At 52.5% G+C, this 25,304-nt stretch overlaps 11 protein-coding genes across 11 annotated transcripts; 6 read left to right on the plus strand and 5 right to left on the minus strand.

Moving 5' to 3' along the window:
* Positions 1 to 184: 184 nt before the first annotated feature.
* On the plus strand, positions 185 to 2,806 carry IAQ61_009251 (uncharacterized protein). Its single transcript, XM_066098316.1, has 3 exons — positions 185 to 1,098; positions 1,404 to 1,573; positions 1,705 to 2,806. Exons 1-3 carry the CDS (start codon positions 1,078 to 1,080, stop codon positions 1,970 to 1,972), a joined length of 459 nt encoding a protein of 152 aa, XP_065951955.1. The 5' UTR covers positions 185 to 1,077; the 3' UTR covers positions 1,973 to 2,806.
* Positions 2,807 to 3,187: 381 nt separating this feature from the next.
* On the plus strand, positions 3,188 to 4,339 carry IAQ61_009252 (uncharacterized protein; the record flags this gene model as incomplete). Its single annotated transcript, XM_003836883.1, has 1 exon — positions 3,188 to 4,339. One exon carries the CDS (start codon positions 3,188 to 3,190, stop codon positions 4,337 to 4,339), a length of 1,152 nt encoding a protein of 383 aa, XP_003836931.1.
* Positions 4,340 to 4,549: 210 nt separating this feature from the next.
* Positions 4,550 to 5,158, minus strand: IAQ61_009253 (uncharacterized protein; the record flags this gene model as incomplete). The annotated part of the gene is made up of 2 exons (XM_066098317.1): positions 4,550 to 4,754; positions 5,082 to 5,158. The coding sequence occupies 2 exons, from the start codon at positions 5,156 to 5,158 to the stop codon at positions 4,550 to 4,552; spliced, it is 282 nt and encodes a 93-aa protein (XP_065951956.1).
* Positions 5,159 to 5,819: 661 nt separating this feature from the next.
* On the plus strand, positions 5,820 to 7,175 carry IAQ61_009254 (uncharacterized protein; the record flags this gene model as incomplete). The annotated part of the gene is made up of 3 exons (XM_003836885.2): positions 5,820 to 6,003; positions 6,050 to 6,239; positions 6,288 to 7,175. The coding sequence occupies exons 1-3, from the start codon at positions 5,858 to 5,860 to the stop codon at positions 7,173 to 7,175; spliced, it is 1,224 nt and encodes a 407-aa protein (XP_003836933.2). The 5' UTR covers positions 5,820 to 5,857.
* A 533-nt stretch (positions 7,176 to 7,708) lies between these two features.
* Positions 7,709 to 9,187, plus strand: IAQ61_009255 (uncharacterized protein; the record flags this gene model as incomplete). The annotated part of the gene is made up of 1 exon (XM_003836886.1): positions 7,709 to 9,187. One exon carries the CDS (start codon positions 7,709 to 7,711, stop codon positions 9,185 to 9,187), a length of 1,479 nt encoding a protein of 492 aa, XP_003836934.1.
* Positions 9,188 to 9,490: 303 nt separating this feature from the next.
* Positions 9,491 to 13,106, minus strand: IAQ61_009256 (uncharacterized protein; the record flags this gene model as incomplete). Its single annotated transcript, XM_003836887.2, has 3 exons — positions 9,491 to 9,887; positions 9,957 to 12,634; positions 12,690 to 13,106. The coding sequence occupies 3 exons, from the start codon at positions 13,104 to 13,106 to the stop codon at positions 9,491 to 9,493; spliced, it is 3,492 nt and encodes a 1,163-aa protein (XP_003836935.1).
* Positions 13,107 to 13,527: 421 nt separating this feature from the next.
* On the plus strand, positions 13,528 to 14,022 carry IAQ61_009257 (uncharacterized protein; the record flags this gene model as incomplete). The annotated part of the gene is made up of 1 exon (XM_003836888.1): positions 13,528 to 14,022. One exon carries the CDS (start codon positions 13,528 to 13,530, stop codon positions 14,020 to 14,022), a length of 495 nt encoding a protein of 164 aa, XP_003836936.1.
* Positions 14,023 to 14,386: 364 nt separating this feature from the next.
* On the minus strand, positions 14,387 to 15,468 carry IAQ61_009258 (uncharacterized protein; the record flags this gene model as incomplete). Its single annotated transcript, XM_066098318.1, has 2 exons — positions 14,387 to 14,639; positions 15,431 to 15,468. 2 exons carry the CDS (start codon positions 15,466 to 15,468, stop codon positions 14,387 to 14,389), a joined length of 291 nt encoding a protein of 96 aa, XP_065951957.1.
* A 707-nt stretch (positions 15,469 to 16,175) lies between these two features.
* VMA2 (Vacuolar ATP synthase subunit B) lies at positions 16,176 to 18,649 on the minus strand (the record flags this gene model as incomplete). The annotated part of the gene is made up of 9 exons (XM_003836891.2): positions 16,176 to 16,859; positions 16,917 to 17,191; positions 17,246 to 17,562; positions 17,613 to 17,774; positions 17,840 to 17,875; positions 17,930 to 17,949; positions 18,006 to 18,090; positions 18,153 to 18,392; positions 18,548 to 18,649. Coding segments are annotated over 9 exons (1,773 nt in total), but the record flags the coding sequence as incomplete, so codon positions are not given.
* A 1,294-nt stretch (positions 18,650 to 19,943) lies between these two features.
* Positions 19,944 to 20,279, minus strand: IAQ61_009260 (uncharacterized protein; the record flags this gene model as incomplete). The annotated part of the gene is made up of 1 exon (XM_066098319.1): positions 19,944 to 20,279. One exon carries the CDS (start codon positions 20,277 to 20,279, stop codon positions 19,944 to 19,946), a length of 336 nt encoding a protein of 111 aa, XP_065951958.1.
* A 46-nt stretch (positions 20,280 to 20,325) lies between these two features.
* IAQ61_009261 (uncharacterized protein) lies at positions 20,326 to 24,646 on the plus strand. The gene is made up of 3 exons (XM_003836894.2): positions 20,326 to 21,962; positions 22,013 to 23,577; positions 23,629 to 24,646. Exons 1-3 carry the CDS (start codon positions 21,701 to 21,703, stop codon positions 24,112 to 24,114), a joined length of 2,313 nt encoding a protein of 770 aa, XP_003836942.1. The 5' UTR covers positions 20,326 to 21,700; the 3' UTR covers positions 24,115 to 24,646.
* The last annotated feature ends 658 nt before the right edge of the window (positions 24,647 to 25,304 follow it).

Genomic DNA, 25,304 nt, shown 5'->3' on the forward strand with positions numbered 1-25,304 from the left:
GTAACTGCGGTGGCCGTCATCTCGACCGCCCCCCCCCCCTCTTCTCTCTTTCGTGGTGATGCAAACACTCGCCTTTTTCTTCCTTCTAGAACGCGGCCTAGTTGTACGGGCGCCCATCATCCCGTGGTGACAATTGCTGCTAGAAGCTACTTCGTCTCGTCTTATCTCGGCGGCTGTCAAAAAAAAAAAGAGGGAGAGAATCCTCCCCCCTCCCCCCCCCCATTTCTATTTCCCCCCCGTTCTGCCGTGACGACGAGGGTAGCGTCCGCTGCATTGCTCGGCAACTGGCTCCGTTGGCTACTGCAGACTGTGTGAGCTGCAAGCTTAAATCGAGCCCGGACGGACTAAAATACTCTACCTGCCTGACTCTAGTCAAGTGTGCGAACCGAGAGTGTGCTGTGCATTCAAGCATCAATCCATTGATTGCCAGAAAAGCCGCCTTCATTCTCAGCCTCCTGCCCTTACCCCCCCCCTCCCCCGCCATCCCTCCCCAAAGACCCTTTTTGACTCGTTCGAGACGTCTTCGAGAGTGACTGACCACGGTGCTTCCCATCTACTTGTAACTCTTGGACGGGCCGGCCCTTTTCTCTTGTCCATAGCCATAGCTCAGACCCAATCAGGCGTGTTCCAGTGAAGGATCGCATCCAGGCCTTGTTTGAGCAGCAGCCATCCCAGCACACAGGACGCAAGACACAGGAAACAAGACAAGGACACGGGACACCAGACTCAGGACACAAGTACACACTGCACAGCACACAGCACAACAGCACGCACTCTTACCGCACGGTACAACACCTCCCCAGCAAACCTACAGACACGCAGACACACAGACACACACACACACACACACACACACAGACACACACGCACACGACGAGGCGTGAGCTTTGCACGGTCCACCACCTTACGTCTCTGGTGCGAAAAATAGCCGGCGCGCGCCCAGCATCGTCACTTGCCGCTCATTGCGACACCAGCACACGAAGGTGTCGAGCAGTTGTCTCAGCGGGACTGAATCCTCTTGTTCTCCTTTCTTTCTTCTGTTTCGACCCCAAGGTTGCTGTTCGCATTGTCGCAGCCATGTCGGTTAGCGACGACAAGGTTCGTGTTGCCGCCCCTCCCCACCGCGTCGTCGTTCCTGCCTGCCCCTCCAAGCATCGCCTCTGCTCGCCCGCGCAAACACCCATCGCATGTCCATGCCCATTCTGCTCTGTTTGCGCTGTTCTACTCGATCTGGCTTCCTGTTCCTGTAGAACCTCGCGCCACCTTTCCATGTCCCCGAAATCTCTCTCTCTCTCTCTCTCTCTCTCTCTCTCTCTCTACCCCAATGCACCTAATTCCACCTGAGCCTTCCATCCTATCTATTGTTTCATCTTATCCTACTGTTGCTAAAATCTGACGGATAGAACGTCGACATCATGTCGATCCCTGGTGCAGAGGACACCATCGACCCCGCCACCTTTGAGCAGATCCTCGAAATGGACGAAGACGAGGAAGAGCGCGAGTTTAGCAAGAGCATCGTCTACGACTTCTTTGGGCAGGCAGACACGACGTTCAAGAAGATGGATAGCGAGCTGTAAGTAGTGGCCTCGCATGGGCGCTCTGCGGTGTCAGCGCTGTCGCGACTTGCCTGGTGACAAGTCGCACAACTGCTCCTCTGTGTCGTCTGCACTGGACCAAGCTTGGCTAACGGGCAGCTCTCAACAGCAAAGACGGCGATGCGAAGGCACTCAAAGAGCTCAGTGAGCTGGGCCACTTCCTCAAGGGCTCCTCGGCCACCCTCGGCCTCACCAAAGTCAAAGACTCGTGCGAGAAGATACAACACTACGGCCAGCTCAAGGACGAGTCGGGTACAAAGGACATCACAGAGGAGGTGGCCAAGGAAAAGTTGGCGGACATCATCGAGCAGGCCAAGACGGAGTTCAAAGAAGTCGAAAAGGTGCTGCGGGACTTTTATCATGACCAGGAGTCTTGATGACGCTGCCCTGCCGACTCTCCTCTCGCATTCACAATGGATATGCGACCGGGGAGAGTATTCTTGTGCAGGGAGGATGGACAGTAAAGCGCAGACAAGACGGCATGGAGGCTTGCCTGTCTCATCGAAGAACAGCATGCGACTCCAGCATCCTGCTCTCTTGCCACACAACATACTTTGAGCATCACGACCTTTTCTTCTTATCGTCTCTTTGACAATTCACTTCCACGTCCCTTGGGACATTTACGCATAGATGTCGTCACGGGCGGAGTTTGGTGGCTCGGTAGCTTTGTAGCAGAGGATTGGAGGGGGACCGGAGGAAGAAGCCTTTTGGAATGCAAAGCCTCATCCCCATCCATGTCAAACTGCCCTTCCCTGGATTTCTCTTTGTGCCTATGCCATGTCCTTGGTGGCTCCCTCCCTCTTTATGAGATTCCACTACATAGACTTGCTATCTATGCCAGCACCGCTACCAGACGCCAAGTAGCGGGATTTTCCCCTTTCCCTCTCTAGTCGCCATGTTAGCTGCATTCCGCAGACCTACGACAATTTTCTATACTATCTATAGCACACTTTCCCTCCAGCCTTGCGCTGCTGGAGTTGGGTAACCTAAAAAGGCCCGATTTCCTCGCTCTCCGAGGCGACCCCGCCATCGCGTCTCTCTTCCTTACAATTACGTCATTTTCTCACGCGGGATGTAGTGGGCGGTAGGGCGGAAGCAGGGCGCGCTGATTGGCTGGGATAGGGTGTGGGGAGCGCGGGAAGCGCGCGATAGGGAGAAAAGGTATGGGGTTGGGGATATGAGGGAATGGGGGGTTATAGGGTAGCTGAGGATATAGAGGGGTGAGAAAGGGGTGAAGGGAGAGTGGGAAGTAGGTCGATTGGTTGTGCATTAGTAGTTGGGCGTGCTTATATTGGAGATGGTGCGTATTTTGTCCATGTCTGTGTGGCGATTTCTTAGGCATATTGTACCTAGTTCAAGATAGGTACGTACCGGTGCCTAGGTACGACATGTGTTAGTACATACTTGTTGCTTGCTCACGCATGCACTTTGCTCTTATGTTGTTTCGAACAACGAATCTTCAAAAAACAGGCTGGAGGGTTTGCAAGACCAGATTCAGCGCCCTGTTCACTCCATACGAAGCCGTTCGCAATCTTCGACACCCTCACAGCATCACAAGGCCCATCACTAGTTCCCATCACGAAGAGGTAGTCATGGCCAAGAAGAAAAAAACAAACAACACCTACAATGACTTCCTCGATGGCGAAAAGCTCCTCGACAATGCTGATGTAAAAAAGACACTGCAATCCGCCACTTCGCTGGCTCGAGAAATCTCTCCACCACTGGTGCAGTCTACACGCTCTCATGGCGGTGCAGCAGGAACCCAACAGGAATCCATCTCAGAACCCATTCGGTCTAAACGAGGAGGAGGAGGAGGAGGAGGAGGAGGAGGAGCAGGATCACAGAAGAAACCCCCCATAACACACTTCCTCTGCCTCCCCATCACAACCCCCGCCTCCCTCCCCCAACTACGCACCTCCCTATCCACACTGCAATCTCATCTCCCTACCTCCTGCGCAATCCCAGCTTCCGCCGTCCGGCCTCCTTCAACACTCCATCTCACGCTCGGCGTTATGAGCCTGGACCCATCGAGCTTGCAAACCGCAATCGCATATCTACAGAAACTAGACTTGCACGGTATACTACGCGCTGTAACAACTCCCCACGATGACGCTGCAAATGCCAATGAAGCTGTCGAGACTGGAAGTAGGGCTCTAGATGCGCTCATTGTAAATCTACAAGGTCTACATGCCATGCACAAGCCCTCATCAACAAGCGTTTTATACGCCGAGGCTAGAGACAAGGGACATCAAACTGGACGATTAGAAGCATTTGCGCGTAGTGTACGAGAGAAGTTTTCAAAGGAAGGGTTTCTGCTGGAGGAGGACCGGGAGCTGAGATTACATGTCACGCTTGTGAACACGATTTACGCGAAGAAGGAGATTTTGGGCAGGAGAAATGTCAAGGGGAGGGGGATTCAAAGGATAGAGGGGGATATAGCGAGAGGCGCGAATACCAACGAAAACCCACCCAGAATTGAGAATGCGAGTGGAAATACAGGGCCACCCTCCAACACGCACACCAACACAACACCCAACCACCCCAAACTAACCCTCCGCTTCGACGCCCGGCCCCTCATCCACCAATACCAAGACTTCCTCTGGGCCCAAGACGTCCAGATTGATAGACTCTGCATTTGCGAAATGGGCGCCAGGAAGGTATGGAGTGGTCGTTCCGAGGGCGTGGGTGAGGTGCTGGATGCTGTATATGATGTTGTTGGCGAGAAGGAGATTGGGTTGGGTTGAGAGGCTGAGAAGTACAAGGGTATAGGGATTTATGATGTGAAGAATGACTGTCTGGCCATTCGCCAGATCTCTTTTTTTCTCGTAAATCAATCCTATATATTCATATCAGATCGAGTATTCATGTGTATGTCGTTTTCTTGGGTGTTGTCTAGCTGCGGTTTTGCAGGGCGGTGGCAGCATAGAGCATTTCCTACTGACGTATGAGATTCCCTACTCCCCCTCTGTCAACGACCACCACTGCTTAAACCCTACAGTTCCAAAGCTATCGAAGCCCCTTGGCTCCTCTTGCGTGCAGCATGCCGACCACGAATTCTGCACATCCTCGACGTAGAAGTTCTCGGTATCAACCCTGCAGACTGGCACCTCCTTGAGCCATTTGCCCTTGCGGTTGGTGCCGTTGGGGTAGATGAAGCCGCTGGATGCCAATATACACACAACGTTTGCAGCGAAAGTGGAGCTGTGAAGGAGCCGGACTTTCGCAAGATGTCGGCCACAGCCCACCTACTGCGTCTACTGTCTTCATCGTGCTTTCCGATCATCCCTTATCACCGTCCCAATATAATTTGTGAAACATATTCTGACGTGTATCTTATGAGATGTTTAGTACAACGCAGTGCAATTTGGGTTTTAGCTGGCGTGGAGTTCACATAGCACTTTTCAGTTTGGCAGACCTAGTGGGGTGCTCCTTCATTCACGCCTCTTCAACATCACGTCCTGTGAGGTTGTGCAATGAAGCACGAACATGATCTCCATGATGATAGCCCCATGTGACCAAAGCTCTATTTTGCCCTGTTGAACACCGTGATCCCAGAATGCCATTGTTCACTAGTTAATGTTCTGTGGTTTTAATTGGATTAGTAGATTATGCTTTCGGTCGGCGCTTGCTTTGACACGTCGATCAGCAACCTACTAATACGATCAAAGACATTAATCTACAAGTGGCCTATAATTTGGCACAGATTAAAGTTATATGTGTACTCGAATAGGGAATTTGATTATGCCAATATGCCATTGCTAACGCGTTGCTCCAATCGTCGCAAAAGCTTTTGATTCTACGAAGGAATTAGATACGATAAGCAGTCGGGGTCATTGCGAAGATTTGCCATTGAGCAGCTTTCCCTTGCAGCAAATCCCTAACAATATCGCAATTGAAATGGCCATTTCCCAGAGAGACTTCGGCACGGCTCTTTCGGGCGAAGACGCCAAGACATGATGTTGAGGTTGCTGGAGAGCATCTCGCGAAAAACAGCAAAGAAGGTGAAGATAACAAAGGCCACATTAAATGATGCTGAAATTGTTCTATCCAGGCCGAAATCACGCTGATGGATTTGTAATGATAGATTGTAGGAAACTTCCTGACGCTGAGGTTACCCGCTATGACGTCGAAGAATTGTCACCACAATGCGATTTTTGCAGATATGCATACATCATCACCACATTTCCCACCTCGAGTATTCCATAGTTAAATACTTAGCATTCAGTCAGAATATACTTCAATAATCTGCAACAACCGCCAATATGGTTCAGAAAGTTCTTCAACTCAAATGCAATTGCAACCAGTACCCATGGGGCAAAAAGGGTAGCGATTCCATCGCAGCAAGGCTTTGCGAGAAGACACCTGGCACAGACTTCAAAATCGATGAGAATAATAGTTATGCCGAAATGTGAGTCTTCTCAAAGATATCAATCGGACAACTCTGATGTCAATAGGTGGATGGGCACATACCCAGACCTCCCATCATATGTCCTGGAAACTAGCGAAGATCTCCAAGATGTACTCGACAAGTATCCGGATGAGCTTGTTGGGAAGAAAATTGCTGAGAAGTTCGGCCACACCAAGCTCCCATATCTCCCCAAGGTCTTGTCGATAGCGAAGGCCTTGCCTTTGCAAGTGCACCCAGTAGGCTTCTCTGACATCTTGCCAGGTACATACTGACGAGCTCTCTAGAACAAAACTTTAGCGTCCGAGTTACACCAAAAGAAGCCAGATCAATTCACGGACCCGAACCACAAACCGGAGATTGCTCTGGCTCTTGGCGACTTCGAAGCCTTTGTGGGTTTCAAGCCCTTGAAGGAGATTGAGAGTCTATTGCAACTCGCACCACTCAAGGTCTTTCTGCCTGAGATCAAGAAGCCAGATTTTGATGACCAGACTCTGAAGCATGTCGTGAAGATGATGTTGAGTGCGTCGGAGGATACAGTGCGCAAGACCAACGACGCCCTGCTTGCGTTACCAAAGGACTCCTTCGGTAGCCATACCTACATCCCAGACCTCATTCCTCGTCTTTCGAAACAGTATGACCAGGCGGACAACGGTACTTTGGTCGCACTCATCACAATGAACTACCTTCAACTCAAGGAAGGCGATAGCATCTATATCCCCGCAGATGGCATCCATGCATACCTCTCTGGGGACATTATCGAATGTATGGCGCGGTCTAACAACGTTTTGAACACAGGATTCTGTCCTCGCGCAGACCGTGACTCTGTCGATATGTTCTGCTCCTCCCTCACGTTTACGCCGCATGACGCCAAAGAGGCGATGCTGCCTTCGACAAAGTTTGACAAGAGCAAGCAGGGTAGATCGAAACTCTATGCGCCACCGCTGAGCGAGTTTAGCTTGTATGCTACGACGTTGGACAATGGCGAGTCAGAGGCAATCGCCGAGGTGGGCGGGCCCAGCATCATGATCGTGACTGAGGGTGAAGGCAGGTTGAAGGCGGATGGGAGCGAGTACAAGCTTAGTGCTGGATATATTTTCTTCATTGCACCAGGTGTAAAGCTGGAGTACGAGGCGACGGAGGCTTTTAAAGCCTTTACTGCTTTCGTCGAGTAGATCTTGTCGAGAGAGATTGGGTTCGAGGAGGCCCCGTGCCGATTGGAGGCGGGCTTACCGTACCTATGTACTGTGCCAGTGTCCTATCATGCAACCAAGAGACTTTGCCCATCGCCCATCTTTCACCCCGCACTTTTCGCCTGCAGGGGAATAACATAGGCGATGAAGGCTGTGGTGCCAGTACGGTGCGGTACGTTCGGATCCGCGTCAGCTCCCCACATGCAAGCTCCCTCCCCCGCACGAGAGGAAGACCTCCCCCCCGTCTAGGCCGGCGGAATAGCTATAAAACCCCGCATTGTTTATACTTCGAGTGTACTATTGCTTTGGCTGTTGTTTGTTTCCTGATTGACGTGAAGGGTCAGAGTTCTCAGAATTGGGTATCCAAGTGCAATTGAAGCTGTCCAGCGAATCAAACCTGGCCATCCACGACCATAATCGCCAGCCTCACGAATTGTCCGATCTAGTGAGTCAATGGCCGAGGAAGTCATTTGCTTGAATTCAGCAATCTGACTGTTACTAGGAACCACGCAATCATGGCAGCAACAACAACCGAACCGACGCCGAAGCGTGACTCCATGGAAGCCACTATTCCTGACATTGAGGCCAAACTCGCATCCACGACGATAACACCTCAGTCCAAGCGGCGCTCCCTCGCGCTCACCGATTTGCCTCCCTCTGTCCGCAATACAATCTACAAATATGCCCTCGACACTGAACTCGCCAATGTTGGATTGCCCAATGTATCCTTCACCCATAATCTGTCCCCCTCTGGCATGCTCGCCTTCAAATCCTCACGTCCGCCCTTCCCAGTGAATACATCACTCTTCTACCTGAACAAAGAAATCTCTCGAGATGCACTTTCCTACTTCTACTCCAAGAACCTGTTCATCCGCTTCGAAATCTTCACCTCGGATGCAAGGCATGCAAAAACCATGCTCGAAGACTCGGGCGTACTCTTCTACACCGCGCCCCCAGATATGATGGAACGCAGTACGCAACACGCCATGGAAATTGCCCTTGTGGAAAAAAACTCGAGCATGAAGCGTGCAATAGTCATGTTTCCTGCGCAATACCTCCCTCGCCTGATCAATTTCATCGACCAAGCCTCTCGCGCCGCTGCATCCTGGGCGCCTTCACGCACGCTCTTCATCAACGTCCTACACACCTACTCATACCCAGTATCCAGACTACAAGGCGATCTACTCGAACTATTCCGACTCTTGACAAACATCGGCGGCGTGACCGTAGACCCAAAGAACTTACTCCCACGCTACGCAGAAGGCCTGTCGACATGTATGACGGCCCCCAACTTCGAAGCAGAAAACTGGCTCCAGAGCGTCAGCGAGCTCGCCGACCTTGCCGACGCCGCGCGCGAACAGGGCAACGACGAACTGGCAAAGGAATACGGACAAGCCGTCATCATCGCCCTGACCTACGGCTACCTCACCCACGCTGAAGCTCTGCATAGCCAGGACGGCGACGCCTTCCACAAAGCTATACAGCGACTCCGCTGGCGCACAGAACTCGGCGTCGGCATATCGCTCTCTCTCATGCATCGCGCCACCTCCACAGCGCGCGACTGGCTTAATGCGGCCGACCCGCCATCCCACGTCAAGACGGCAGCTCGAGACCTCCTCCAAGCCGAGAAGTCAATCTCGTCTGCGCTCTCCTTGGCTACGGATTCCCCGACCCCAACACATAACCCTTGGTTTCATTCCCTGCCCGTCGAACTCATTCCGCCGAATAAATCCTCCTTCTTCTCCGACCAGGAGAGGGCGCAGACGTGGTATGCGCTTGGAACCGTGCACACGGCATTGGGCGAGTTTCTGTTTGCATGTGGAGACTTTGAGAGGGCGCTGGAGCTTTGGGGGCCAGAGGGCAGAGAGAAGATCGAGGGCGCGTTTGAGAAGGCGAGGAAGGGAATTGATGGCGATGTGGAGAGTATGTTTGAAGGAAAGGTGAGGCCGGGGTCGGGACTGAAGAGAGCCGCAGTGTTGGCTAGGGGAGTTTAAAAGCTATCCTTGAGCTTACCTACTGAACGAAAGGCATCATCAATCACTTCCGAAAAAGGCATGCCTATCTTTTATGAAATCTGTTCTTGTTTCCTTTCCCTTGTCTATGCATAAGTATCAATCGAGTCGTGGTGTGTGATCGTGAGCTACATGGACGCGTTACGGTTTCATCGATGCCCCGAAAGTGGCATCGTGTAATATATAGCCGTGACATGCGTCCAGCCTCACATCCATTATTGCGCCATCGGACATATTCCCAAACCCAAATCCAGACCGGCCCTCGTAATTCATGTTCGTCGACGCTCAGCGTATAGGCAGTCCTTCAATATTTTCAAATGCGAAGCTTGGGCTTCCAGGTTCTGCACTACCAGCCGCTGGCAATAATTCGCTCTTCTTCTCGCCCTCGCTACCATCCTCTTTTATTACGACGCCTTCCTTGCCTCCGTCCTTGACCAGAACAATCTCAACCTCGACGCACTTCTGCACCGTCTGCTTGAGTCCCGGGACCATTGCGCGTAAGGTGCTCAGCTCATCGAAACCGAGCTCGCGATTTAATACCACATCTTTGGGCTCGCCGTTGTCGATGCGACGCTTGAGCGCGTTGATAAAGGGCATGGCTTTCTTGGATTCCGACTTGTCGATCGACTTTGAGATGGATTTGATATCGAGAGTTTCAGAGGTGCGGATCAGATCGATGTATCTTGTGGAACGTTAGCATTCTGTCCTGGTATCAAGCTTCTGATTCACCCATGTGTGGTGAGCTACGTACTTAGCCTGCCAAGCTGGCCACTCCTGCGCAGCGAAAATAGTAATCTTCTTCTCCTTCTTGGGATCGAAATTTGCTGCTTTACCCTTGGACAGCTTCTTCAAGGCCGCGCCTTCCGCAGAAGTGATGTTTGTTTGCGTAGTGCGTACAAACTCGCGAGCAGCGGTAAGAGATGAGTTTGCTGCAGGGACCTTGGGCCAGCGTGCCTTTTGAATAGTCTCTTCCTTCTTCAGTACCTCGAGCCAAATGTACTCTGACCAATGGGGTGCGATGGGTGCGATGAGCAGAGCCTGGAGTTCGATGAACTTGTTGACGAGGTCTTGGTGCATACCGACACCTGCGGCCTTTGTCGCTTCGCGATAGAAGTCACGTGCGGATGTGAAGTCGTAGAACCCGGACTTCAGGGCGAGCTTGTAAGATGTGACTTGGTAGTGTTGGTATGTCTCTTCAACTAGCAGGTTCATCTCGTTATCGAACATGTCATCAAACAAGAAACGCTCGCTACCGCTTTGGCGTTGAATGACATCAGGATTCTTGATGCGCTCGGCTGAGCGCTTCTCGGCGTAACTAGCGGCATTGGGAACGTAGATGGCTTCTTTGACCAAGTCTTCACACCATTTGCGGAGCTCGAATAGCTTGAGGATGTTGGCGTTGGCGACAGTCTCTTCAAAATTGGCGTCGGTAATCTCATCACCAGCATCTGCAAGTGCCATACGTGTAGCGTCTGCACCAAACTTCTCGGTAGCGCCAGCGATCGTGAGGAAGTTACCGGTAGACTTGCTCATCTTGTCACCATTGAGCAACAAATGTCCATTGACACGAATACTGCGTGGCCAGTTTTCCTTGGGAAAAATTGCAGCGTGACCGTACAGATGGAAGGTCAGATGGTTCTGAATGAGATCTTTGCCACTGCAGCGCATATCAAGCGGGTACCAATAATCGAAGTGTCGTCTCAGCGTCTCGAGACTCTTCTTGGGGATATCTGATTGAGGTAGATCCGAGCGTGCACGGCGAGCGAAGACATAATTCCAGACATCGTCAGTGAGCTGATCAGCTGTTATACCTAGAGGACCAGGCTCTTTGCCGAACATGTCCTTGTGGAGTAGATGAGCGAACGAGTAGTAGGCCTGATAGATGGTAGAATCCGAGAGACTCTCCACCATGACTGATGGATCCCACGGTACTTTTGTCCCGAGACCGTATGAGCGAGCACATGCCCAGATGCTCAGCCAGTCGACCACACGTAAGAACTGATTCTTGGCTTCCGGGTAATACAGGTTGAGTTCACCCTCAATGTGTGATCGGACTTGCTCAGCCCAGTCTCCATCTCCGCCATTGGCCGCCGTACCGTAGTTCATGTACCATTGGTCGAGCAGAGCTGCCACACAGTCGTCACCACTTCGACTAATAACCTTGCCATCTGGCTCAGCGTAAGGGAAAGCGTCGCCATTGTCAATAAGCCATTTCCGACACAATTCTTTGGCCTCTTCAACGGGCTTCCCGCTGAACTCACCGTATATCATCTTGCCCTTGTAGAATCCTTCCTTGTATGCCTTGTCTTTGGCATCTGCAAGTTTAGCAGAGTCCTTGGGCGACTGAATCTTGAGTTCCTCAACCAGCTTTTTTGCGGTCAGGTTGCCGTACGTGGGAGTGTCGATGATGGGCAGAATGTCATCAAATTTGACCCATTCCTTTTGAATGCCGTAATACTCTGCCTTCTTGGCCAGGTCGAATGAAGTGATATAGTCGTCGGGTGAATCTGAAGGAACACAGGTAACGACGGCGGTTCCTTTTGTGTCCTTGACCGTTTCCATGGGCAGAATGTAGACCTCCTTGTGTACGGAGAGCGGCGCATTGACGACTGTGCCGATGACGTCCTTGCCGGAGAAGCTGATGATTTCTGGGTGTACGCCCCAGTCGGGGAAGATGCCTGGCTGGTAGGACATGTTGCGTGCTGATCGCTGACTGCACACGAAGTACTCTGTGTCTGTGACCTTGAAAAGACCGTACTGTATCGTAGGACTGACAAAGCATGAAGTCTGCCCGTACATAGTCTCTGGGCGTAGCGTAGCAGGGATGAAATAGGCGCTGGCACCTTCAGGGATCTTGCTCGCGATTTCTTTCGCAGAGTCTGCCCATTTGGTGACCTTCATCTTCAGTGCTGTGTACTGTTGAACACCAACACCCTCACCAGAAGCTCTGTCGTGGTCCATGCAAGCTTGTCCATCTTTGGGACTGTAGACGGTATAGCGCTTTGCGAAGATGATTTTCTTCAGGTCGAGCAGAGTGCGCATTTGCCATGCGACAAAGGAATCGTAGTACGGGTTGGCATCAGTCGTAACAAATTGTCTTCGCCAATCTATGCGGGCGCCAAAGCCTGTGAGGTCACGCTTCGCAAGGGGAGGGAAGTATTCGATCCAGTGGAATGGGTCGGCGAACTTGTGGATTTCTTCGAGAGGAATTCCTTGTGCCAGCATGATTTGGAACTGGTACTTGGTCTTGATGGTCTTGGCGTTGGCTTTGCCTTTGGTAGCTTTGAACTTGGTGATGTCGGTCTTGGTCTCGGCCTGGGTGGGTGCTGGCGGCTCTGGCACGCTGGTGTCAATGACCTCCTCTACCGGACATCGTTCAAAGTTTTGGCCAAACATCTCGACTTCTCGAATGAGCTTGTCTGCGCATGCCTGGCACATGTTAATTTCACGCTCGGCGGACATTGTACAGTCGAGTCTCACTGACCTTGATGGGCATGCCCGTCACGTGGTATCCGAGCGGAAAGAGAGCGCGCTCGCCCAACATCCTACGAAAACCGGCCGTGAACTCGACCTTGGATGCAGTGAAGCCATGACCAGCATGAAGAGTGCCATTCATGTAAGGGTATGCGAAACAGCCAAACCATTTGGGGTGTTTTTGGTGCAGCTGGTCAGGTGAAGTTGTGTCGAATGGCTCCTCCTCTAGCGAGGGTGCGTCCGGATTGAAAACGCCTTGCTCTTCCCATGCTCTCTGGTAGCGTTTTTCGGCCTCGATCAAGGTATCTCGCTTATCCGTATTTTCAATCTTCAATGTTTTTGATTCAGCTTCTTGCGGCTTAAGAAGTTCTAATGTTGCGGCGACTGCGCTTTTCGGCGCGTCTTGTGTTACCAGCGCCTCCGCCATAATTTTCGTACGTGAGAAGAAGAAGAGAGAAAAAGAAGCGGCGGAGTGGGGGGAAAGAAGGAGAGAAGGCAAAGTTTGTGGTTTGTGTTAGGGTTTGCTGAGTCAAAGTTTCGTAGGCGGGCGGATGAGGAAAGTGCGTACGCCAAGACCCGCGGGAGGAGCGGCGCGGTCTGTGCGGCCTGTTTGCTTGAACGTCAGTCAAAGTGCACCAGTTAACAAAAAAAAACACAAAACATCAACCATCAGCCTCGACGTGTAAAGAAACGTGAAGGAACGTGACTGTCGGACCACAACCACCACTTTGAATCTCTCTCTGCCAGCCAGCCGCCTCCATTGAGAATTTTGTCTGTCAACTGCGAACCAACTCTGGAGAGGAAAAGAAGACGGCAGATCGCTAGACGACGACAAGACTTGGCCCACCATGTTCCAGCAGTTGATCAACCGCCTGCTCGGGCGCACCCAGAACACACTGCCGCCCTTTAATTTTGCACGCAATCGCTTCCGCGTCAAAAAGAAATGGCCACCCAACCTCCGCGAGCTCACGGAGAAGCAGCAATTCCGATTTGAGCGCAAGTTCAAGCGGCGCATCAAGGCCAAGTCTGTCAGGCCACAGTGGGACAGGTGGACCAAGGTGGTGCAGTGGAGCATGATCAGCTTCATTGTCGTCTACGGCGTGCTCTTCCACGACTTCAGGAAGGATCCCATGAACCCGCGGCCGGGTGAGCAGCCGTTTGAAGGACTGAGACAGAGGATGTGGGGGATGCTGGGGAATATCTATTCACATACCAATGATGCCACTATTGTTGGGCGGGGAACCCGTGAAAGCCAAAGGCCGGCACCTGTACCGAGTCCTGCTCCTCCGGCTCTGGAAATGGATCCCAGGGCCGACAAGTATTCTGCAAAAGAAGCAAGTTAGTCAAAGAAGAATTCAACACTTTGGTCATCTTACCATCGGCCCTGGGTTCTCGATGCGCCACTCTAGCAAGCTTGGCACCTTGTGTATCGAGGGTGGGGCATGTGCCCAACTTTTCTAAAGGCAACTGTTAGTGCACTGCTAAAATGTCTTCCACCCAGCAAGATAAGATACACACGGGAAAAAGTGCCCATGTAGTCGTGCCGTTCATCTTGCCATAGCGCTCCCTCTTATCTAACCAGTCCACGGCCTCCCACCCGTCCACATAGATATGCGCTGTGGCGACATGTACAGCGGCGTGGCTACACGTGTTAGTACAACTCGTTACTGACCACTGTCGTGACTACTGTAGGCTAATTGGCGAAACTTACGCATCTTGCTTGATGTACCGCATGTAGACGGTGATGTGGGGGGCCGTGGTCTGGTGCCATGGCCTGTCGATGACTATATCGGTTCCCGTTGCCCATCCAGGCATCCCTGGAAACCGGCCGAGGGCAAACTGACCTACAAGGGAGGCCGAGTCGAGGTTCGCAAAGGTCTCCTGGAAGGTGACCTTTGTCTTTTCGTCAACCTGCCTGTAGACCCAGACGCCCTCGGCCTTCTCCAGTCGGGTGAAGCCTCTAGGATTTTGTTAGTATATTTCTTCCACCACTGCTAGCGTCATCAGCTATTCTACAGTCTACGCCCTGTGTACAGTAACAGAGTAGAGGTTCTTAAGTCACTTTCATGGCCACACCAATGGAGTCGTAATGGAGGGGCAGCCTTCTACTCCGTCATGGTGGGTGTGCCCTTGTCGTGGGCTGTTCTCATGTCCGAAGACTAAGTCGAGGGGTGTATAGGTATGCAAAGAATCCCTATCGTAGCGTCTGACAACTAGGTCTCGCGACTCCGGCGGCATCGAGTGTGGGACCTCCTAAAGACATGAGTTTTAGGGAGGTAGGACTTTGACAGTACCATAGTCGAGATCTCGAAATTTACGATCGAGAATCGAGATGTACCAGCGAGCCGTTGACTTGATCGTGTGGATTTCTTCGATCAAAGGGAGTGTGAGATCTATGTGGTCTTTGCCATATACGCTAGAATCGTCAGCTAAACGAGCAAGCTCTCGAGGTATTGTACTGACCTCCAGGGATATCCAGATTGCTACGAATGCTTGACAAGGCAACGAGGTTTATACGCAGTCGTAGTCGTGGTGATAGTAGTTCTTGTAGGGATTCGAGGTCCGATCTGATAGCTCGCAGTATACCAGGAATCCACAGTGTTTTGACAGCATGTCAGGGTCGGGTCGCCAATCTCCACCTCCGTTCATGATACTCTCAAATCCTCACACGTACCTCCGAGATACCCTCCAGTGTATCCCAGGACCCACTCCTCCCCAGCAACAGGCAGCAAGAATGCAAGAGGGACTTACTGCGGTTCAATGACGTTGAGCATCGGTGTGATATCCATCTTGTGGCAATAGTGGTAGTGGTGGTAGTTTTGGTTATGGTGGCGATGATGGTGATGGAGGTAGTGACGGCGGTGGTGGTGATGGTACTGGTGGTGCAGTTGTGGGTGCTACTTGTTCCTGGTGGAATTAATTAGACGACGATGAAGACATCGACGAAGACAACAAGGAAGACTGAAGAAGAAAAGGAAAAAGAAAAAGAGAGAGAGGGAGCAGGTCAAAGGATATAGTCGAGCCGTGCAGCGCTGGTTCCAGCACGCGTGGTGAAGGTGAAGGTGAAGCAGAGCAGATTGCAGAGGACTGCCGATTTGTTACCGCCATTTCAATGTACACGACGAGGTGAAGGTGGAATTCGTCTCCATGTAGAAGACAAATTCTGGCGTCACCTCTGATATGACCGTGGTCCTTTGGTTGTACATGTGGATTGATGCTCAAATCTAGGTGAATGCTGATCATACGCGTCTTGTGAGCGGGAGCTCTAATCATGTACACAATACACACCATACAGCACATTGTACGTCCTATGAGAGGCACTGTTGGCCATGTACATAGTACACCGCTTTATGCGTGCTGTAGGAGACAATCACTGGGCGTATACAAAACACACCAGCTTTTGCGTGCTGTGAAAGATAGCATTGACTGTGTATATAGTACACTACTTTATGCGTGCCGTGGGAGACAATCACTGACCACATACAAAATACATGGCATCAAGTCTTGTTTTACGAAGCCATTTGAGACGGATTCCTATGTACTTATTATCTACGCTCAAGAGCCCTCATCGCTCGGTGACACCAAGTCCACAGCAAGCGATCTATTTGCAAACACGTCAAGTTCCTCTCTATAGCACTCTGCATTCATACATCAATCAAGTTCTCGTCCTCTGCCTGTCGACCCTCACCCGAGTTGTCCCTCGTGTCCTTGTTGGCCTTCTTCTTGTCATCGCCCCGACTCCTCTGGTAGTACTGATCCAGGACCTTTGCTGGAATGCGGTTGAGCAATTCCTTGGGGTAGATACGCAGCAGCGACCAAGCTAGGTCGAGGGATTCGTGGATGGAGCGGGACTCGTACGCGCCCTGGGCAATGAACGAGCGTTCAAACTTCTCGAGGAACTCGAGAGATAGTTTGTCTTCCGAGGACAGCGCTTCCTCACCGACGACAGCCTTCATGGCAGCGGCGTCACGACCGATGGCGTATTTGGCGTAAAGCTGATTAGATACGTCACCGTGGTCCTTGCGCGTGCGACCCTCACCAATAGCAGACTTCATGAGACGGGATAGCGAGGGCAGCACGTTGATCGGTGGGTAGATGCCCTTGTTGTAAAGTTGACGATCGACGAAGATTTGACCCTCTGTAATGTAACCTGTCAAGTCGGGAATAGGATGGGTGATGTCTGTCGCCGTGTTAGTCTAAGATGGTGCCTGTGTATCTATATTTTGTTATTACGCACCGTCATTAGGCATAGTCAAGATGGGAATCTGGGTAATCGATCCGTTACGGCCCTCGACACGACCAGCTCGTTCATAGATGGTGGACAAATCCGTGTACATGTAACCAGGGTATCCACGGCGACCGGGCACTTCCTCACGGGCGGCAGAGACCTCACGAAGCGCATCACAGTACGACGAAAGATCAGTAAGAATGACCAAGACGTGCTTCTCGAGCTGATAGGCGTAATACTCGGCGGTAGTGAGCGCAAGACGGGGCGTAATGATACGTTCGATCCTATCCACAGTCAGCCACCGGTCTCCCGGCTCGCTCGTAGATGTATCCACTTACGTAGGGTCATTGGCCAGGTTCAGGAACAGGGTGACACGTTCCATGCTGCCGTTCTCCTCGAAATCTCTTGTGAAGAAACGGCTGGTCTCCAGGTTGACACCCATGGCACCGAAGACGATGGAGAAGTTGTCGTCGTGGTCATCGTGCACACCCTTGGATGGCTTGCCGACCAAACCAGCCTGTCTGCAAATCTGCGCGGCGATTTCGTTGTGGGGGAGACCAGACGAGGAGAAAATGGGAATCTTCTGACCACGGGCGATCGAGTTCATCGTGTCGATGGCCGAGATTCCGGTCGAGATCATTTCTTCTGGATAGACCTGCAGACGGTCAGTTGTTGAGCATGGTCATTCGGCAGACGGGCCTGTACTCGAGAGTAGGGGTTGATTGGACTACCGTTGATGTCGAGGTAGTCTTCTGCGAGCACCTTGGGGCCCTTGTCAATGGCCTTTCCTGAACCATCGAAGATACGGCCCAACATGTCTTCCGAGACACCAAGCTTCAAGCTGTGGCCAGTGAACTCGACTTTGGTCTGTGAGGGGTCAGTTGGGTGTTTCCTTGTAGGAACAGCAGCCAAGGGAAGATCTTCATGTGTACCTTTTTGACATCGATGCCAGAGGTGCCTTCGAAAACCTGTGTCGCAAATCAGAATGGGAGTCTGTCGGTTGGGTATTCGCCATCATGTACCTGAACGACAGCTCGGTTTCCTGTCGGCCATGTTAGCTCATGCAGCGCGCTGCCTCCCCAGCCTGCCATGGCTTACCTCGAGCTTCGAGCACCTGTCCAGAGCGCTCTGTGCCATCGGGCAGCGTCAGGGAGACGATTTCGTTGTATCGCGGGAACTTGACCTGTCCAGCAGTGTGATGAGCATGGTGCGCCAGCAGTACATGGAGCTGCCACGAGTACGCACATTGTCGAGAATGACCAATGGGCCGTTGACGCCGCCGATGGTGTTGTACCGTATCCTAGGCGTCACCGAGATCATGCGGGGGTCGACAACTTCAGGCATCGTGGCGGTGGTGAGCGACGTGGGTCGTCTATGTGCAAAATCGCTCCAAAGGAAACTCGTTAAGGCCGCGGGTCGGGGTTGACAGGTGACGACGATGGTGGCCGTCGAAAGTGGGTTGGAGCTCTCAGCCCCCGGCCTCCACTAGCGTGCATCCATGCCTTGGGTCGATGGATTGCCTATGACGGTTTGCCAAGACAAGAAAGCCAACCACACGGTGCGACTGCACAACTGCTATCTTTCCAGGTTGCGCCGCGCGAGATGGAGTAGTATAGTAGTAGACGATGTGACCTACGTACGTCTTGCGCAGTGGATCTTGATGGCAACGACCTGGTATTGCGAGTCCAGTCGAGTCGGAGGAAGTCGACACGCATGGGACAATGGCAGACAGAAAGTTCGTTCTAAAGGGTTGGCATGTACAAATCAGAGGCACATAAACCAGTCTCACTACACACTACAACGCATGCATTCAAGATTGAAGACTCATTGTGCGTTTTGCAACATGTTGTTTGCTACTCATTCGAATGTGCTGGAACACTACCTACAACTACCTAATCTCTATCCTCTACTTACTGGAAGGGGATGGATAGTCGGCAAAACCGAAAACATCTACCTATTCGAATCGGTTAGCAAGAAGAAAACCAAGCGTCGAGTCCATGCAGTGTGCATCGTGGATCAAGTAAATCAGACATCCAAGGAAGGTATTCGCGCTCATTGTCCATCGGTCTAAGGTTCAGGTTGATGGCTAGCGTGGAAACTGCGAATGTAGGAATGTTTCATCATGAAAGGTGGGTGAGGGCAAGGGTAGATACGAGAGGGTGGCAACAACTCACCTCTGAAGCCTAACGCCTGTCCTTGCTGAGAAGTGTGCCCATGAGCAGATCCCAGTGGTATTCAGGCGCAGGAGGCGGGTCCCTGCATGGGCTAATGCAGCATCCCGCGGGTATGGATTTCCTCACTGGCCGTCTCGCCCGTCTGGTAGAAGGAGGCGAGGGTAGTAGCAAGCGGCGCCATGCGACCACCGTGTAGACCCATCAGCCATCACAAGGCTGCCAAGCAAGTGTCAGGCGCTCGGCTACAAGCAACTACACTTTGGAGAGGTTAGCCATCATGCTACGACTAGGCGTGGATCTAATCGAAATCATAGGATGAGGTCAGACGACAGTACTGGCAAGTAGCAGGCGCCCTGCGAAAGGCACCCGAATGATAGTCTCTTCAAGGTCGAATCGGTTAGGAAAAGAAGTAGATTGTGTGTCATCACTCCAGAATGGAAAGGGTGCAGCTAGATTTGCGACTTACTCTCTGAAGCCGGACTGGCCCCCACCGAGCTTCTCGTGATGCTCGATTGCCAGCCAGTAGGCTAGAGGGGCCAGCGTTGAGGTGTGCAGGTGCATGTGCGCGTATGCGTGTGTGAGTGTGTGTGTGTGTATATATATGTGGACATGCAGACGTGTTGCCGTGGCTGTTTGTGGTCGAGAAGGTGTGTTGAGAATGAAGGGAGAGGAGGTGTAGGAAAAGAAAATGGACGAGACCTGAGGGCGAGCTGTGAAGGAAGAAAAAGTCTAAAGCTGGGCGACTAGCGCGACCGCCAAGCCTCCGCAACACGTGACCCTCGGCCCGCCTCGATGTGGACAGCGGGGCAATTGGGAACGGTTGGGCAGACAATATAGCAAGCAGGGCGCAAGAAGGACGACTTTACAAGTAGGCAATGATGAGTACGGGTACGATAGGAGTAGAGTAGTAGTCGTCGTAGTCGTCGTAGTAGTCGTAGTCGTCGTAGTCGTCGTAGTCGTCGTAGTCGTCGTAGTCGTCGTAGTCGTCGTAGTCGTCGTAGTCGTCGTAGTCGTCGTAGTAGTCGTAGTAGTCGTAGTCGTCGTAGTAGTCGTAGTCGTCGTAGTAGTCGTAGTAGTCGTAGTCGTCGTAGTAGTCGTAGTAGTCGTAGTAGTCGTAGTAGTCGTAGTAGTCGTAGTAGTCGTAGTAGTCGTCGTCGTAGTAGTCGTAGCCAGGTCGGTCTAGAGTAGGCACATGCATAGTAGTTATAGCCATCTACATACTGTACTCCAGACTCCATACTCCATCTACACCCAACCGTACTTCCTCCCCTCTTCCTCGCCCACACATCCACGGCTGCTTGCCAAATTCAGCCAAAAAGCCGATTCACTCTTGCATCGCTTGCCCGTCTTCCTACCAAGACGCACGCAGAGTAGTATATCGTGCAAGACGCAGCATCGCGCACTCTATTCAGTTTGTGAATTACCACTTCAAAGCATATTCTTCTGTGAAGCTTGGGCGAAGTCGGGTTTGTGGCCTTCGGAGCGCGCCCCCAGCCATAGTTGGCCAGCCAAAAGGTGGTGAGCAGTGAGCACCACAGCCCAGCTTTCCACCTGGGCACTTGCGCGACACCCAAACGGCCCCCCTTAGGAGTGGAAGCAGGAAGCAGGAAGCAGGCCGCCGATCAGCTCGTAGCCAGGCCATGCGCCCATCATCTCTCACCACACCAGAACAGTAAACTCTCGACCAACGCAACGCCCGCCTCCCTGGCACCCATTCCCCGGCCCCTGGATCCTATTCCTGCTGGATGCACTTCGTCCCAGGCCTCAACTGGTGAAGACAAGAGACGCTCGCTACAGTATTGTAGTAGCAGTAGCAGTACCGTAGTAGGAGGAGACTAGTCGTGCACACACTGCTGTCCGCCCCTCCCTCTCCGCCCCCATCTCCCCGTCCGTCCCGTGCAGCCTCCTCCTCCTTCTCCTCTGCGCTGCTCGTTTTCGTCTCGCTCCACCGCCCGCGCGCTGGTGGGCCCCGGATGCGACAGCACCTCGTCCGACAACACATCGCGCTATATCCGCCCACACCCTTCAACCAACCCTCTACGCTCCCCCGCGCGACTGAGGCCTCGCGCTGCACTTTGGCGCGCCCCCAACACCCTTTATCCCCTCCCCTCCCCTACCCTCGCCGTCGCATCACCACCACGGCCTTTGCCGGCCCCCCGGCCGAAGCAGCCTGTACGTCGTCCAGCGCGATACCAGCGCGGGCACGCCATCACCACCACCACCACCACCACCGCCACCGCTCGCCGGCACGCTCATCACCAAACAGCGACAGAGCTCGACTGGACGGGCCGTGACCTCGACGCCGTCTCCGCCGCATCGTCGCACCCTCCATCTGAGACATTGACACACGACCTTTTTTGCCATTTGACGCGACCGACTACCCTCAGCGCATGCCCTGCTTGCGACAGCGACAGCAACAGCGAGAGTCATAGCGAAAGCTGCACCGAAACGCACTTTGGCCGTCTTTGCGCGCCTTCCTCTTCCCCATCTGCCTCTGCCGTCGTGCCTTCCACGTCGCGCAGACACTGCCTACCTCCTACACCAATCACATCTCGCCCACTACGGCCCTTTTTCGCACCCTGAACGCGACACCCTCCTCCGGCCGGAAGTGCGAGCAAGATGATGACCACCAGCTATCCACACAGTGCTGGCATGCACCCTCAAGGCATGCCGCATGGTCACCCCATGGGAGGTCAAGGTCCAAACCCGGGCCAGCCAATGCCTCCCGGTATGCAACATGTCTCAGGCCCGAATGGACCTATGAGCCAAGCGGGGCCCATGATGGGCATGCAGCCGGGCATGGGCCCGAATGCGCACGCCAACCTTCACCTCCAGCCTCAGCAGGCGCACATGTTCCAGCAACATCAGCAACAACAGATGAGTAAGTCCAGTCACGGGCGAGTCACGAGCATCGGCTAATCCACTTCGCAGTGAACCCTAACCCCATGATGCAGCAGCAACAGCAGCAGCAGCGGACCGCCCAGCAACAAGCCTTTCTGCGTCAGCAGCAGCACCAGCAAATGCTCCAACAATCTGGCGGCATGGGCATGAACTTTCAAAACCAAATGGCAAACATGAGCCAACAGCAGCAAATGGCAGCATTAAGAGCTCAGGCAGGACAGATGGGACAGCCCGCTTTCATCAATCTCCCACCACACCTCCAACAACAAATGCAAAACCAACAGCAAATGCAGAACGCACAGCAAGGCGGACCTCAACAAGCTGCCGCCATGGCACAGGCACAAGCCCAGCATCATGCTCAGCAACAGCAACATCAAGCTCAGCAGCTCCAGCAACAACAACAGCAGCAGCAGCAACAACAACAACAACAACACACCATCGCCATGCAACACGCTCAGTCGCAATCCAGTAACCACAGCCAGACCGGTAATCAAGGGCCGGCGCCCACAACACAAGCCCAACAAGGTCCGCTTCGTCCACCCTCGGCCATAGGTAGTCATCAAGGACAGTCATCGCCCGCACCACAGCCTACACCTCAGCAACAACCTCAGCCTCCGCCTCAGACTCAGCAACCTCTACAGCAGCAGCAGCAACAGCAACAGCAACAGCAGCAGCAATCAGGCCCTGCTGTTCAGCAGCAACAGACTCCTGCTCCTGCTCAACCACCGAACCTGCCCCAGCAATCTAATGCACAAGCTCAGGGTCAACAGATGCAACAGCGGAACGCAGGTATGACGCAGCCAGTACAAGCATCGGCTCAGGCGCAAGCTCAGGCGCAAGCCAATGCCGCAGCACAGCAGCAAAGGAACATGGCGACGTTACGGATGCAACAGCAAGCCCAGCAACAGCAAGCCCAGCAGCAACAAGCTCAATCTCAGTCTGGGGGACAGGGTACCTTGAAGCTGATGAATTTTGTCGATCAAATTGGCAAGTTCACAAACGAAGATCGAAACAGTGGCAACAAGGTGGAGAGGTGGCAAGCGTTCGTCGACAAATTCTTCAGTGAGACGGGTTCGTTTATACATGTGGTCTCCTGGGGAGGAGGGGAAAGAAGCAAGCAGTTTGAGATTGTGTATGCCGCGCTCCCACGGTACTTCTACACTCTGTTCAATACCGATGTCACGAACCTTCAGATTATGCTGGACGGTGCGACTGAGAAAACATCGCCGCCCGAGCTCAAGGTTACCTGCGACCGGGCAAAGTTCATCTACACATACAGAAATCGCTGCCAGGTGATTTACCATGGCAAGCTGACAGCCTTCTGGTCTGGCTCTGACAAGATGGAGTGGCTTCAATTTGAGGGCCATGGCCATGAGCAATATCTGCCGCGTGCTGCGCTCGAGCAACTGTTCCACCAGCCTTCGCCGAATCAGATGAACCCCAACCAATCTCCGCGCATGAGCAAGGCCGCAAAGAACAAACAGCAGCAGCGAGCGGCCGAAGGCCCCCCAGAACCCTATCTGCCGATGTCCAAGCTACCCAGCGCTGGTACAACAGACTACGGCCTACCGCATGCTCTACAAGGCTATCTCGAGGTATTTCCATTCCTGTCGGCTTTTCATAGGGGTTGACACTGACAATGGTAGATTTATGAGACAATGAACAATATGACCAGCTTGGTAGCTCATTATCTCGAGCATCCAAATATGAAGCCGACAGAGGCTCTCGAGAATTGGAACGTGATGATGTCCAATAAGGACGCCATGGCAAATAACGCGCAAGGGCAAGCAAATCAAGGCATGCAGCAGCCAAACATGCCTCCTGGCGCACGGCCTGGCCAGACTGGTCAGATGTTCATGTCCCCCGCCATGGCCAATTCGCTGCTACCCAATGGCGGCATGAACGGCTCGCCAAGCATGATGCAGACGCCATCGCCCGCCTCGCATCCCATGGTCAAACAGCACAGCACAAGTTCGCACACGGCGAGCGTCAACACGTCCCCAAATATGAATAACAAGCGGCGGCGGAGTACAGCAAAGATTGAAGTGGATGACAGCGACATGAATGGCGGCCCCAAAGTCAAGCAAAGTCCTAGGGTCGGTGGTGGGAAGAGAATGAAGGGTGGCAACTAGCCGGTCTTCGTCTTGGATTTGCTCCCGTTGGTCTTCGGACACCTTTTATGGACGTCTTTCAGGCCCCTGCAATCTTCCTGGCATGTTTCCATTGTACAGTGCCGGCGTTCTTCGTCCGTTCCCCCTCTTCATCATTCTGATGTCAATCTCAATCTCCTCTGGCGTTTCGTCACATGCTTTGATTACCCCTTGAAGCTTGGGTGGGGCTATTTGATCTTTGTTTTGCGGTTCCAAATTTTTCTTACGGCATTCCGGCGCATATGCAACTTGTTGCTTCTCGTCCTTGATCTCATTTACCAGCTCGCACGCTGGTTACATAATCTTTTCTTGTACATTACATCACAAATGCGGGCGTGCGCTTTTATGTGGCATAGAGGGCCTATGGCAGAAAAGAACGATTCCTGTTTGGGGCTTGTGGACGAGTGTTGGGATGTCTCAAGCGTGGTCTGTGAGGGGGAAGCGCGGAGTACGTGTGCATTTGACAGACGTTTAGAGTATTCTTTTGCACGGAATGAAGACATTATGACTCTAAGAGTTTACCTAGCTTGCCTTGCCTTGCTTTGGAACGGATCGAATCAAACCGGATAGATGTATGATGATGAAGCGCTGGTTGATCCCAATCTGCGGACCTTTTAGATGTACGTGTATGTTGACTCATACCACCCATTCATCCATGACACGAAAACATAAACACCATCTCCGATCTATCACTTCCTTCAGTGTATCTTACCAGCTCAACCGCTGGCTGTTGTACAGTTACTACCATCATCTCGGGATAAATCTTCATTGCTTTTTCCACCACAACAGTCCTACACAACACATGCAACATCACACCCGCATGCTCACCCACAGCAAATATCCAAGAGCTCGAGATTCCTCTTGCCCACTTCCCACGCCCTTCAGTCCACTTCAAGCCCACCGATATCATTTCTTATATAAATTGTGAGTTACATGGCGACTAATACACTCTGAGGTCATGAAATCAAAAGTCGTCGAGGACTGCAGAAAGTAGATAGTCGATTGTAGAGGAAGTGTGATACTTGGATGGGCTATGGAGTAAGGGTATATGGTACGATGAAGGAATGATGAGTCGTGTTTGTCGTATGTACATGTAATAATCAAGTTTATGGGTATAAGCATGAATGTTTGACAAGGGTAGGTAGACCAAGTACTATAGCTACTCCATGGAC

The sequence above is a fragment of the Plenodomus lingam genome (assembly GCF_022343315.1).
Source record: "Plenodomus lingam strain CAN1 chromosome Unknown contig_5, whole genome shotgun sequence".
Taxonomy (NCBI): Eukaryota; Fungi; Ascomycota; class Dothideomycetes; order Pleosporales; family Leptosphaeriaceae; genus Plenodomus; species Plenodomus lingam.

Bases quoted from the DNA above. Each gene is read 5' to 3' on its own strand.
- IAQ61_009251 (XM_066098316.1), top strand. From the start codon at position 1,078: ATGTCGGTTAGCGACGACAAG. The intron at 1,099-1,403 runs GTTCGTGTTGCC...TCTGACGGATAG, and splicing joins TGTCGGTTAGCGACGACAAG to AACGTCGACATCATGTCGAT. The intron at 1,574-1,704 runs GTAAGTAGTGGC...AGCTCTCAACAG, and splicing joins AAGAAGATGGATAGCGAGCT to CAAAGACGGCGATGCGAAGG.
- IAQ61_009261 (XM_003836894.2), top strand. From the start codon at position 21,701: ATGATGACCACCAGCTATCCACACAGTGCTGGCATGCACCCTCAAGGC. The intron at 21,963-22,012 runs GTAAGTCCAGTC...TCCACTTCGCAG, and splicing joins ACATCAGCAACAACAGATGA to TGAACCCTAACCCCATGATG. The intron at 23,578-23,628 runs GTATTTCCATTC...TGACAATGGTAG, and splicing joins CTCTACAAGGCTATCTCGAG to ATTTATGAGACAATGAACAA.